Raw genomic sequence first — 14876 nt, 5'->3', positions numbered from 1 at the left:
CATTCCTTCCAGCTGCCATCCAGTTGCCTTCCCGTTGCCTTCCCTCAGACCTTCCAGTTGTCCTGAAATTGAATTCTGTCATGACCCTGGCTCCGTAGAGCAAGCACTACATGCTAAGGATTCAAGGGTTCAGTCCTACCCGAATGCCTTTTTCTCTAAGCTAGTACAAGTGTCGGCTCCATAGACAGCCATACTCGTCCAGCCTGGCTCCAGTGTAGGAGATCTTCTGATCACTTTATTTTCAGGTTCCATAGTTTACAAGGTGTGCAAAAACAGGATGGGGTGTTTTGTGCCCTTGGTGGGGTTAGGGATTCTTATCCTTCTTGCACCTCCCATGCTCACTGGTCTAATTTTCCAAACCCATTTTTCATGGAGACCTCATTACACAGAAATGGTTGATTAAATTTTTTAAAACCCATGTTGCCAATACCACCCACCTCTCCAGATGATGGGGTTTGGACTTACTTTTCTCATAATCTATATTTCTCTAACTACACTTTGGATTTATTGAGGACCAGTTCCCTTCCTGAAGTTTTGTAGAACCCAAATTATAAATGATCTCAGTAGCCTACAAAAGACACTTAAGTTTTCCTAGAGACTTTAAGAGTTGGGTTCTAGAAACTAGGCCAAAAATTTAAATATCTGTTTTTCCTTTGTACCATATTGACTGGTAGAAGTCACTAAGAAGTGTATGACTTGTGTGGTCCGTCATGATAGAGCCATAAAATCTTTCTAATGTATAATCCATCTAGGTAATTATTAGTTTTGTGATTAAGATTTTTAGTCACCAGTTAATTTCATTGTATTTCAAATATTTCAAACCATTTCCATTTTCAAAGTGGAAAGTTTTAATATGAAACATCATTTAGTGGGTCATTGTCCAAGTATAGTGTACTTTGTAGCTACTCAGTAAGTCCTTGAAAGAGTGAACTTATGTTTAATGTTTTAATCCTTCCCTGAGCCACACAACAAACACTGTGCATTGAAATAAAGAATAAATGAGAACACAGCTAAAAATGAGTTTGAATTCTGTTGGAATAGTAATCATTTAAAACATTTTGGATTTCTCAGTTTCTTAAAGCCATCTGGATAGTCTTCTAATTTAAAAAAAAACTATTTTTATGACTTAGAAAAAATAAAAAGTTCTGGTGAGTTTTTGATAATTAAGTTTCATGGTAGTCTGTATCATGGTATACTTTCTTGGCAAAATAATCCAATAGTCCTGAAACTCTGCCAGACTTCTGTTGATTAATTTATAACCTTTGCTTGCGAAACATGACCTTTCACTTAAACTTTTTTACTAGCAGCTCAATTTATATATCCTCGTCATACAAATATGTATGTTGATTCTGGCTCAAGATTTGTCAACAAAATCATAAGTAGTGTGGAATGTTAGAGGAAGAAAATAGATTGTTAGATGATTTTAACAAAAAAGACTATCCATCTGCCTGGAAGGCATATTTTTCAGCTGCTGTTTAATTTGTGAGTGAAATGAATATGCAAACTGAACATACTGTTTAATTGGCCTTTACAAGGGAGATCGATAACGCAGAAACGTTAATTGTTTCAGCTTTACAGCAGAGTCTGAAAAAGAGAAGCAAGAGTGGATTGAAGCTGTGCAGCAATCGATAGCAGAAACTCTCTCTGATTATGAAGTAGCTGAGAAGATTTGGTTCAATGAGTCCAACAGGAGCTGTGCAGATTGTAAAGCCCCAGATCCTGACTGGGCATCCATCAATCTCTGTGTTGTCATCTGTAAGAAGTGTGCAGGTAATTAGTGATAAGTTATGTTCATCACAGCCTGGTGGCAGATTGGCCCTCAGTGCTCTATATTCTCATCTAGAATGTGGGCCTGCTAGTGGTAATGAAAAAGTAAAAGCAGACAACACTTATTACATTTAAATCAGACTGAGAAGTATAATTCTAAACAATTCCTATGCAGGGCTTGGATGTAAAAATTGATTTTTAAGCATGGAATTTTTAAGCATTATTTTGTGGCTATTGGTCCATATATGAATTTTCAAAAGACAGTCCATATATATGAATTTTCAAAAGACAGTTGCAATTTATGGATTTTTATGGTATGTTTCAGAATGCACCCTGAACATGACTACATATTTTTGTGCACTGTCCGTTTTCCCTCACTTACGCTTTGTAAGATGTTTTTCACATCAAATTTGTTCTGAGCTTTAAACTGTTTCAATAAATCTGATACCTCATAGTTGGAATGATCCTATAGAAGGATTCCCAGAGATGGTTGACTTATATGAAAGTAAACCAGTATTTGAACTAGATATCCAGTTACACAGTGCTCCGGGGAACAAGGGGAAATGGTCCCCAGCTTACTACATATGTGATCCTAGATCAGGAGTGGGAACATTTGAATATTTATGACATCATTTGTGGACCATACAATACTGGCACATTGGCTGTTGGCACATAAACAGCCAACAGGGCATTTGAGGACCTATCTCCACTAAAGCAAAGTTAAAGAAAGTTGCTTTGAGCAACATTAAGTTATTTCGGGAATTGTGTAGTACTCATATTTCTCTCATCAAACTGAGATCTTTTCATTAACTCTGTCAATAGTGACAACAGAAAATATTAATCTCTCTGCTTTGCATATTTCCTTGTCCTTTCTCCTTCCATCTTTTCACTGGAAGAGAAATCCTGATGTGTCTATGGTTGGTCTTTTTTATTCTTCTGTCATTCCTTACTTCTTAGGATTGTCAGTTCATCACTTATTCACTCCCTGGGTAAGCCTCCAGCCATGGTTTCTTTTTTGCTTCCTGATAAACCCTAGTATTTTTGGCCTTTTTACTTCCCTTTGTCGTTTCACTTTTCCTTTTGTAGGCAGCCAGTATTTGTGTGTGTGTATGTGAGAGGGTTAGGCTACACTGGCTAACATTCAGGGTCCACTCCTGGTTCTATGCTAAGAGGAGGGTGTTCCTGCCACCAACTTTTTTTTTTAATTGAAATACCACGAGATATAATTGCAAAGCTTTCATGATGGAGTTTCAGTCATACAATGATTAAACTCCCGTCCCTCCACCAGTATGCATTTTCTACCACCAATGTCCCCAGTATCTTTCCTGAGACCCCCAACCTAACCCACTTCCTGCCTCGGTGGCAGGCACTTTTCTTCTTATTCTCTCTCTCCTTTGGGGTATTATGGTTTGTAATACAGATACTGAGAGGCCATCCTGTTTGGTCCTCTGTTTACTTCCAGCACACATCTCCCATCCTGGCAATCCCTTCAATCAAGGGACTTAGTGGTCCCTTCTCCATCCCAACTGCCTTCTCACCCAGTATCACTGAGGCAGGCTTCCAACTACTGCCACCCTGTATTGTCTGGACCAGAACTTGAACTTCCTATGTTCAATGCCTGTTCTGAGGTATCCCTCAGAACTATCTCTCTGACCCTTGACCAGACACTTTCAAGAGGAATATGTGCACCGGTCTTGTTGATTTATTTTAATATCCTCATTTTCTTCAGTATCCTGTGCTCAACCCCCTCTTTCCTATTCCAGTAAGTGTTCTCACCACTTTGATAGCTCCAGTTCCAGCCCCACCCCAACCCACCCCCGCCTCTGTAGCAGGCACCTTCCTTCTACTCTCTCTCTACTTTGGGGCATTATGGTTTACAATACAGATACTGAAAGGTCATCATGCTTGGTCCTTAGTCTATTTTCAGCACACGTCTCCTATCCCAAGTGATCCCTCTAACCATCATTGACTTAGTGGTCCCTTCTCCATCCTGCCTTTTCCCCATCACATGAGGCAGCCTCCCAACCATGGAGCACTCCCCCTGGAACCTTGTCTCTGCTGTCATTGGGCGTTAGTTTCCTGGTTTGTTATTTTACAGTCCACAAATGGGAGCAGTCATTCTCTTTCTGTCCCTCTCTTTCTGACTCATTTCACTTAGCATGATACTCTTCATGCCCATTCACTTACAAGTAAATTTCATGACTTCATCTCTTCTAATAGCTCCATAGTATTCTATTATGTTGATGCACCATGGTTTCTTTAACCAGTCGTCTGTACTTGGGCACTCGGGTTGTTTCCAGTTTCTGGCTATTGTGAACAGTGCTGTAGTAAACACACAAGTACAGATGTCATTTCTCCTGTGCTCTTTTGCATCCCCAGGATATATTCCCAGAAATGATATGGCTGGGTCGTAAGCTTAATTTCTGATTTTTTGAGGACTGTCCCTATTGTTTTGCTAAAAGACTTGACCAGTTGTCATTTCCATCAACAATGAATGAGAGTTCCTTTCTCCCTGCATTAGCACCAACACTGAGTGTTCTTGTTCTTTTTGATGTTTGCCAGTTTCTGTGGTATATGATGATATCTCATTGTTGTTTTTATTTGCATCTCCCTGATGATTAGTGATGTAGAGCATTTTTCATGTGTTTTTTTCATCAATTGTATTTCTCTTTTGAGGAATTTTCTGTTCATTTCTTCTCCCCATTTTTTAGATAGGGTTGGAGGGATTTTTTTTCTTGTAAAGTTCTACCAGTGTCTTGTATATCCTAGATATTAACCCCCTCTTTGATAGATATTGGGTAAATAATTTTTCCCAATTCTTGGGCACTCTCTGTATTCTGGTCACTGTTTCTTTTTTGATGCAGAAGCTTCTTATTTTGAAGTAGTCACATTTGTTTATCTTTGCTAGGTGTTTCATGGTATTGTTGTGTTTTAATTTAAAAATAGTGACCTATCTTCTCTTTCCCTCTCCCTCTCTCTCTGTCTCACTCCATATATATATGTATATCAATAATAATCACAATAATCACAATATCCCGTTAATCACCGATTTCTCGGGCGGGCTCAGTAACATCTCATTTCGTCCTTTCCCTGAGATCTTAGAAGTCTATTTCGACCTGGCCCTCTTAACGATGTTGCACTGGGGGCTCTTCAGGGTCAGGGGAATGAGATCCAGCTTGTTACTGGATTTTGCATATGAATACACCATGGGGAGCTTGCAAGGCTGTCCCATGGGGGCAGGAAACTCTCAGAAGATTGCCAGTTTCTCCTAGAGGGAGAGGTAGGCTATAGATACCATATATATGTACATATAGGTATACGTGTATATATATGCATACATTGATACATATTATTTAAAGGTAAAATACAACTTTGTACAAATTAAATAGAGATGTAATTGCTTTCTGACTCCAGGGCAACATAGGTCTTTAGGTCCAAAAGACTCCAAAGTTAGAAGTCTGAAAATGGATGCCAGCATTTGGAGCAATGAGCTTATTGAGGTGAGTCTTCGGGGACTGTGGGCTTGCTCGGCAGAGTTTGGGTGTGGGGAATGCACAGAGTCAGTCCAGGGCTGATGGCCTGCCACCTACTGCATGGGTCTCTTTGATAAATATGATTATAAAAATGCCATGTACCCTATTTATGGTGCTAGCTTTCAATTTCCGCTTCCTGAGTTTCTCCCAAAGTACAGTTATGTTAAAAACAAAATGTGGTAGAAGCACTAATAGTATACCTACTTTTAGAGGTTTGTTGGATTTTTTTTTAAGCCAGAATTCATTTCGTTTTTATCCCAGCATGGGTGAAATACTGAAAAGTGAATGAAAACGTTGGCAAGACTTACAGTTCTTTATTCTGACTTGCCTTGTCATTAACTGCAATCAGGTCTAAAAGGCTCTTTCCTATTTTCATTTTCTTCTGGGGTTTTGGTATACCTCTCTTGACCTGATCACATTAGTGCACTTTCTCAGCCACTTCTAAATGACTCGCTCTCAGTGTGCACTTCAAAAATAATAAAGCTTTGCTCCAGTTTTGTTGTTTGCAATTTCTCTCTTGGCTAGCCCTTTATAAGACCACTTAGGCAGCATTTATTCAATTTTAATTTCATTTTATTTTATGTAGTGTTGAGGATTGAGCCCAGGAGTTTATAAATGGTGAGGTATGTCCTCTTGAGCTCAGTCCCTCTCTGGCCTATTTTCCCAATAAAGAGAGTATCTGCTTTCACACTTATTTCATCTTTTTAAGTGTTGACTGTCTCATGTGTTTGTTTTGTAGACAATTATGCTTTAGTATGCAGTGAGGATCCTTATTCTTTTGCAGATTCAAGTACATTTTATGTTAACTGTGATCTGATTATTTTTTGGCAATTCAGCTTTTTATTGTGATTGGAAACAAAAGAGCAAATGACTTTTGGGCTGGTAATCTTAAAAAAGATGAAGAACTGCACATGGACTCTCCAGTAGAAAAGAGAAAAAACTTTATCACCCAGAAGTACAAAGAAGGAAGATTCAGGAAAACGCTCTTGGCATCTCTCACGAAGGAAGAATTAAATAAGGTAACATAAAAACATGAAAAATAAACATGGATTTTAAAGGCTTTTTAAACATGTGCAAGGCATTTTGAAAATAAGCAGAAAGCCTTGTTGATGGAATTGTTGATTTACTTTCTTTGGTCAGATCATACAAGTGGTTTTGTCATTGCACTTGAGGAGTTATTAACACTAGTGGTTAACTCTTACTCTATCACTAAGTTTCCAGGGAACTCAGCCTCTCCTTAACTTGAAACTTTTTATAGCTTTTATCTTTTGGGGTCAGGATGCTGAATATAACTTCTGCTCCTGCATCAATAAATTGGTGTCAACTAATTTAGAATTCTTTACTTGGTTGGGGGCTGGAGCACAGCGGGTAGGGCATTTGCCTTGCACGTGGCTAACTCGGGTTCGAATCCCAGCATCCCATATGGTCCCCTGAGCACCGCCAGGGGTAATTCCTGAGTGCAGAGCCAGGAGTAACCCCTGTGAATTGCAAAAAAGCAAAAACAAAACAAAACAGAATTCTTTACTTAGTTAAGTGTTTGCACAGTGTTTTGTCTTGCTACTGAAGTTTCATTTTTCTTTGGTAGAGGGATTCCAGGGTCCCCTCTTACCTGTCACATGCTGCATAGTTGGTCTTCTCTTTTTTAACAGATAACTTCTTAATCATACACACTATACCCCCCCCACACACACCCTCACTTAGACTTCTTCTTCAAAATTGTTACTCTAATGCCTTTATGTTAAGAGGTACTTCTGTATATAGCTATTCAATATATGTATTTTTGATGCCAGTTGTTTTTATGCATAGAGTTTATGTTCTTCTATAGTTCTCGGTTTTTATTTTTATCTTTCGGGTTTGGTGTGACCCCCGGCTGTGTTTCAAAGCTTAATCCTGCCTCTGTACTCTGGGATTACTCCTGGAGGGGAGCCAAGGACCATATGTGGTGCAGGATATCAAATCCAGCTTGGCCATGTGCAAATCTTACAGTTTACCTGCTGGCCCAGGATTTATGATTTTTCAGTTCTTTAATATGTTTCCAATGGTAGGGTTTATTGGATAAAGATACCCAGGGAGTAGCATTTTGGAACAGTTTGGAAAATAATTTCTTCTCTAAAAACTTCAGGATAAATCTGGTTGATTTGCATTGCTCTTTTAATGGTTTAGTTTGCCTAAACTAAATTTTCCCTCTTTGTATATCTGAAGTATGAATAAAGAGGTCACAAATTCATTCTTTTTGGGGGATATAATTTAGAGAGATTTTTATTTTATAAAAAGGGTGTAATTTACAAAGTCCTTTGGGCAGGACAGATAGTACAGCAGGGAAGACTCTTGCCTTGCATCCGGCTGACTCAGGTTCTAATCTTTTTAAGGCCTTTACACCCTGAATCATTGCCTTCTTGTTTAAAACCTCCATTTTTATCTTGTGTTTATTTTTGAGCTCACTAATTTTTTGTTTCAGTTTTGTTATGTTCTTTTAATCAGCTTTTCTGAATTATCTTGAATGACTTTGACCTGAGGTTTTGAGTTTTCTTCTACCTGTTATCTTTCTTTCTTGTAGTCATAGCTATTTTGAATTGTTTTATAGGAAGATAGAATCTTCCATGCTTTGAGTTTATATTCTGGATATTGCTTTCCTTTTGATGTTGCATTCCCTTGAGGACTCAGGTTGCTGTTACATACTTTTTTTTTTTATGCCTCTGCTGACACTTTAAACTTCCCTGCTTCAGGGGCCAGAATGAGGGTATAGCAGGCAAGGCAATGCAGTTGTCTTGTGAATGGCACTCCATAAGGTCCTGAGAGCTCACCAGGAGAGATCCCTGAGCACAGAGCAAGGAGTAAGCCCTGAAATTTGTGTAGTCTCCCCACCCCCACACAAAACAAAACAAAACAAAACAAATTTCCATAGTGTTTTTTTCTTCTTTTTTTTTTTTTAAGTGGGGATGCCAGAGGGTGGTTGCTGCACACCCAGTGATGCTGAGGGATTCTCCTGGCTCTGTACTCAGAAATTAGTCCTTACGGTACTCAGGAACCATATGGGGTGCCAGGGATTGAACTCAGGCTAGCCATATGCAAGGCCAATTCCCTACCCTCTGTACTATTCCTTTGCCCCAACATTTGTTGTAATATATCCAGATTAGTTACTAAGAGAATGGCTTTTAATTAATTAATTAATTAATTTGTTTGTTTTTTATTTTTGGGTTACAATTGGCAATGCACAGGGGTTACTCCTGGCTCTGCACTCAGGAATTACTCCAGGCAGTGCTCAGGGGACCATGTGGGATGCTGGGAATCGAACCCAGGTCTACCTGCTGTGCTATCGCTTCAGCCCCAGAGAATGGCTTTTAACCTTTTTCTACTCACAACTCCTGTTGTGCAGGAATATTTTTACATGATCTCAGTATGTGGATATAAATTAGGTCTATAAATCAAACATTTCCTAATAGATTATAAAAAATATTTTACCAGTTTTTTAATTTTTGAAAGTGGATAATGGACCAGACATGATGACCTCTCAGTGTCTGTGTTGCAAGCCATATTTTACCAGTTTTTTAAAGATCACTTTCTTTTTTTGTCCCCCTATTATCAGTTGCATGACCCTGTTGTCGGGTTGTGATTTAAGAAGCTTTAGGGGCAGGAGTTGGTCAGGTGCTTGCCTTGCATGCAGCCCACTCAGGTTTGGTCTGGTCCCTGGCATTACATAGCCATTACCTATGATCCTCCGAGCATCCATCCAGAGTGACTCCTGAGTGCAGAGCCAGGACTAAGCCCTGAGTACGGCCAGGTGTGATCGAGAAAAACAAAACAAAACAAACAATGCTAGAGAGCAGCAGCTGAAGCCCGCTGACGAAGACCGTTGATCTGCTTTGACTCTTCCAGCACGCGGCACTGTGTTTGATTCGATTGGATTTGATTTGGTTTAACGTATTTATTTTGGCCTTTTGCTAGCTGGCATGAGTGCTGGAGTTCGTGCTTGCTGCCGTCAGGCCAACAAGGCGTGGGAGGGACATGCACTGTCTAGCAGGTGCAGGGGCGTCCAGGTGTTGGTGTGGAGGGGGCGCATGTCGCGCGCTTGCTTTTCTTCCCTCCCGATCCGTACCTACGCCTCCACAAATGCAGAACATCCTGAATTTGTCCTCAGATTCCCAAAGCACAGCAGAAATGTAGATCTTGATTACACTGGAAAGTAAGTATTACATATACGTGGCTTTGATATGGCTAAGTATTTATACTGGATAGTCCATTATTACATTGGCCATATTTTGAATTTCTTTCTGCATCTGCCATTATTACGTATAAGCATCAATGTGTCTTCCAAAACAAAATAAACTGGGCGAGAAGCCTTGGTACAGCACAACAACAAAACAGTTAAGGATTTCAGGTCTTGGGTTGTCATTTAAATTCTCACAAGCAGGCCTTTTGTGCCTGTTGCTTATTTCCAGGCATAATTACTTTTAGCTTTCTTAGTAGGAAATACATATAAAAATCCTCATATAAGTGAATTGTGAGACTTTTTACTTTTATAGCTCGAGTCATGCATGTTTTTCCCCTAAAAGGTCTATTTTCGTTTAACAACCAGGCTCTGTGCGCAGCTGTAGTGAAGGCAGACGTTCTGGAAACAATGGCTTTGCTCTTCAGTGGAGCGGATGTCATGTGTGCAACCGGGGACCCCACGCATAGCACCCCCTATCTGCTGGCCAAGAAGGCAGGGCAGACCCTGCAAATGGAATTTCTCTACCATAACAAATTCTCAGGTTAGTAGCAATCTCCGTGTCAGCCTGGTTTCTGCCAACACATCCCTAAAAGTCCTGAAGCACAGGTTTATTTTCCAAGAGGAGTAATTGTCATGGTTACCCAAAAGATCTTGTTACCCAAAAAGATGGAAGATGTGTAATACTGTGTTTTAATTTACTCCAAGAGAAAGTTTGGGAAATTGAATGCATTCTGTTTTTCTAATCTTGTAAATGGAAGATTAAAATAGTTAATCCTACATAATCATTTTCACCAGAATTAAACCCAATTTTCATATATGAATAATAAACCCAATTTATATACTATTTGCAAATTTTATGCAGAGTGAAATAAATATCTCAGGATGTTTATTCTGGGGTAAATTTGAAATAGATTTTCTTCTGGTTCAAAACTCGCCTACATATTCATAAGCACTGAAAACTTTGTTTACCTTTTAGATTTCAAACACATTATTTCTGTAATTTTTCTAGATTTCCCGCAACATGACATTCACTCTGAAGGTGGATTAAGCCAGGAATCCTCCCCTTCTGTGTTCCTCTGTGACTTTCTATATCAGGTTCCTTCTGCTGCTTCTAAACTCGCTTCAGAGAAAAAAGTGCTCGAAGGTATTTTTCTCTTACTTTTTTGGCTTTTGTTATCTGATAAAGGTATATTTTATTATCAAAACAATTAGGTTTAAATTTTGATTTTTTTTCCCTTTAAGATGTTAAATTTGATCATGGAGAAGAAAAATATTTCTTTGAGGATTTATAAATGCTTCCAGGCACAGATATTATTTCATGTACTGCAAGAGGGACTTACTGCTGTGCTAGAGCATTGAGTGAATTCTCAGTAGGATTCACTGATGTCTACCTTAGGGCCAACCAATTCTATTTCAGGATGTGAGGATTATGCCACAGAAATTCAGAACTCAGCCCTCTCCCTTAGGAATGGATACCCTAACTAGAGAGGTAAAAGAGATAAATGTCAACATGTAGGGGAAAAGCTGAGTTCTCTCTAAGTGCTCTAGCAGCATACTAAGTGATATTTTATTTTTTTCTAATTCTAAGTAGGGTGTGTGTGTGAGAGAGAGAGAGAGGGAGGGAGAGAGAGAGAAAAAAAGAGAGAGAGAAAGCTAAATAAACATGGTTTACCCCCCAAAAATATGGGGATTTATTTGATAGAATAATTTTGTATGGGTATTTATCTGCATGGAATTCTCAGTAGGCTTTTATCTATCCAACCAGCCAGCTCCTGTGCTATGCATGTGGAAGGCATTAGGAATACAGAAATGAGTAAGACATTGGCCTCATGCATTTGTGAGATATATTCAGACTAATTTTAAAAACTCTGACAGCAACTGGTGTAATGAGAACTGTCTTACTAGAACAAAGAGAGTATCAGAGAGATTAAACTGTACTGGCCAATTGATGACGGACATTCAGAGGGCCTGGAGCCAGGTTTTAATTTTGCAGGTGCTATAATCCAGCAATATTGCTTGAAGGAACTCTGGAGTGCTATCCTGATCCACGTGCATTTGCAATGATTATTTTATTATAAATGCTTTATTGCCCCTAAAAATGATGTCCCTAAGCCGGATTATATTGGAATTAACTATACTTGATTAAAATATCCTGAACACAGTAGCTGTTCTTCATTGAACTTGTACTATGCGTGAGGCATTGCTTTAGGTACTTTACATATTTTAATTATAATCTTCACAAAAATGTTGCAAGATAGTTGGTATTCTACTGGTTTTCTATGAAAAATATAGGAGCAGAACATGAAAGAGAATTTTACATCTGATTTGTGTCTAATTGGTACAATGACATTTTGACCTTGGTAAAAGTGTGATGGCCTTTGGCACTGGGATGGCCGAATATCATTCTCTGTATACAGGTAATTGTTTGTGATTTCAGCAGCTATTATTTTTTAAAATAGTGAGTATAGGTTTTACTCTACTCTTTGATGTATGTTGGGGACAGAACCCGGAAGGAGCCTTTCTGTACAAAACACACATGCTACATCTCTAGACCCCGAATCGGGGCTTAATGTATTTCTTTACATTTCATTTCTTCATATATTGACTAATGTGCGAAAATTAAATTTTTTTCACATTCTCTTTTGTTTCTGCTTAGTACTGAACACTTAAGTAGTAAGAAGTTGACTGGTGAGCAGGTTGTGAGTGCGAGATACTTAAATAATCAGTGAACTGACTTCCACCATTAAATGTGTAGTTAATTTTATTGTCACTGTCACTGTCATCCCGTTACTCATCAATTTGCTCGAGTGGTCACCAGTAACATCTCTACTGTGAGATTGTTTTTGGCATATAGAACCAGTAACATCTCTACTGTGAGATTGTTTTTGGCATATAGAATATGCCACGGGTAGCTTTCCAGGCTCTGCTGTGCAGGTGAGATACTCTTAGTAGCTTGCTGGGCTCTCAGAGAGGGACGGAGGAATCAAACTCGGGTAGGCTGTGTGCAAGGCAAACACCGTACCTGCTTGCTATCGCTCCAGCCCGTTAATTATGAATATTATTGTGTTTGAAGTGCTACTGCTCCAATGCCTCCACCAGAATCCCATATCACTGCACCACTGTCCCTAAGTCCCTTCTCCCAGTTCACTTAGTAGCATCTTGGACTTTGTTTCCATTGACTATGAGCCATTGTCTTCTTTGTTTTCTTCAGTGCTGTTATTGAACTCAGGGCCTGGTCTGTGCACTCTGGTACTCTGCAGCTGAGCTGCATCCCTGCCCCAAAACTGACCGTTCTTTGGTCATATTGTTATCAGCATGTACATGCAAATCTTGATCTCTGTATAAAATTTTTTGATCAGTGTAGAAAAAGATATCGTTGCTGGGCTAGAGAGATGGTACAGGGATAAGGTGTTTCCCTTGTCATGACATATGGTCCCGTAAGTACTGCAAGGAGTGAGCACAGAGTCAGGAGTAAGCCCTAGGCACAGCTGAGTGTGGCTCCCCTTCCCCCAAATTACATTGCTTGCACAAAACATATTTAATTTGAAAAGAGTCTAGTTAAAATGGAAGAACGGCGAGCTGTGAAGAAATAGTTTTGGGTTTGCGTGTTTTCCCCTCCCCTCTCCAAATTCTGCATTAATGTCAGCCCTATCAAGCATCACCAGCTTTACGGGGGCGGCGGGGGGAGAGAATTATTTGGAGAGATTCAGCGATTAAAGCATGGTTGTCACCTTTGCCTCTGTCCGCCAAGCACCTGGACTGCCCCACTCCATCAAGGCTTGTCAGCAGGGCCACAGAGCAAAATGATTAAACTGAAGAAAAAAGTCAAGGAATCAAATGCGTGTGGTTCTTCAGGGAGTTACGAGGCTTCAGATTGTCAGTTCAGGTTTTCAGAACTTGAAGTTCTCCTGGCCTCTGGTTATGAAGACTGATCTGTATTTTTCTTTTTTCCCCTCTCAATTTAGTGTTCAAGAAAAACAAGATTGATAGCTCTTGTTAAACCTAAGTATAGAGCTGAATAATAGCATCCTGGCTTTGTTTTTTGTTTTCTCTTCTTTTTTTCTCCCCACTCAAGTGTATTTTTTTTTCCTTTGGTGTTGTACCTTGATTTGTTGACACAGTGTCTGAGTTTTTAAAAGGAAGTGGTTATACGGTTTACTGGAGACTATCTCATCTGCTTCTGTCTAATTTCATAGTTGGGCATTGGGGAATTTTGAAACTCTTTTGTTCTATAAATGCCTAGCTTGAATAGTTTAACAGTATTTCTCCACATCTGAAGCATTTATTTGAAATGAAAAGAAGTCCTGGTATGTACTTCTCTTTTTGGTGGATGATGAATACCGTCAATTTTGGAAATTCTTCATCAGGAAACAACTTCATGGTTTAGAAAAATGATAATTTGACTATAACTATCTCTGATTTATTGTGCCTGCTCGTTGGAGAGGAGCTGTCCCTCGCTCTACCCCAGTATGTGTTTTAAAGAGACACACAGGCTTCAGATGTGGAACAGACAGGTAGGACTTGAAGTGGCTAAGAAGCTAGCATTTGAATTTGTCTCCTAGGGTTGACTCCTAAATCTGATGCTAGGTATCGGATCTTAGGTAAGGCAGCTCTGTGGGCAGGGTCCAAAGAAGAGAAAAATAGTAACAGCCGAGACCCTGTCCTGAGGATTCAGTGGGTCGAGTTGACTTGTAGCTGCAGGTCCACATACCAGTGCCAGTCTGCAGAAAGGTCCTGATGGCCCTTGAAAGCATTATGGCCACTTAAATCTGGGGGAATAGAAAGGTTGAAAACTACTGTGTTAAAATATATGAAGTGTGTACTTGCATGCATGGTGTATCAGGGGGAAGATGAGGGATGATGAACAGCAGAAGGGTGATCCGAGAATACAGGCGCGTTTGGTTTCCAGTTTGGGTTCAAGTTTAGATGTATCCCACAGAATGGAGCTGACAGACATGTGCCCAAATACGCTATTAGACTTCACAGTAGTATTTCAAGAGGTCATCTCTGGAGTCCTTCAGCGATGCTTGAGTCAATTCCAGTCATGTTTTCTTCTACGATCAAAACATAGAAATTTAATAGAAAGAAGGAATAGTCCTTGCGACCTCTCCAACCACCATGTGCATAGGTTTCTGTCTCCGCCAATAGATTCATCCCAGTCGTTACCTATTTCGTATCACCATTTTGTTTCTGGTGGATGTCTGTGCTAACTGATTAATACTTGGGGAGTGTATCCTGGAGGCATGGAGGATGCTGCCATTTCTCAAAGCCTCTGTCACCTGTACACTTCTAAAATGTAAAATAGCCTAAGCAGACCATAGAATCCAACAAAATCTCTTGGATCCCTTTTGTTGCATCCCAAATGA

General features: G+C 39.6%; 1 protein-coding gene across 2 annotated transcripts in view; it reads left to right on the top strand.

Annotated features, from left to right (window-relative positions):
- Positions 1–14876, top strand: part of ARAP2 (ArfGAP with RhoGAP domain, ankyrin repeat and PH domain 2) — a 193079-nt gene that overhangs the window by 89609 nt on the left and 88594 nt on the right. For both annotated transcript variants that reach the window (XM_055138467.1, XM_055138468.1), the window contains exons 11-15: positions 1571–1770; positions 5182–5267; positions 6137–6319; positions 9877–10051; positions 10520–10654. In XM_055138467.1, coding sequence (XP_054994442.1) covers positions 1571–1770; positions 5182–5267; positions 6137–6319; positions 9877–10051; positions 10520–10654 — 779 coding nt within the window. The remainder of the gene's footprint in view (positions 1–1570; positions 1771–5181; positions 5268–6136; positions 6320–9876; positions 10052–10519; positions 10655–14876) is intronic.

Source organism: Sorex araneus, chromosome 5 (genome assembly GCF_027595985.1).
Source record: "Sorex araneus isolate mSorAra2 chromosome 5, mSorAra2.pri, whole genome shotgun sequence".
Lineage (NCBI taxonomy): Eukaryota > Metazoa > Chordata > Mammalia > Eulipotyphla > Soricidae > Sorex > Sorex araneus.
Note: the sequence above shows the minus strand (reverse complement) of the source record. Positions and strands in the feature narration are given on the sequence as shown.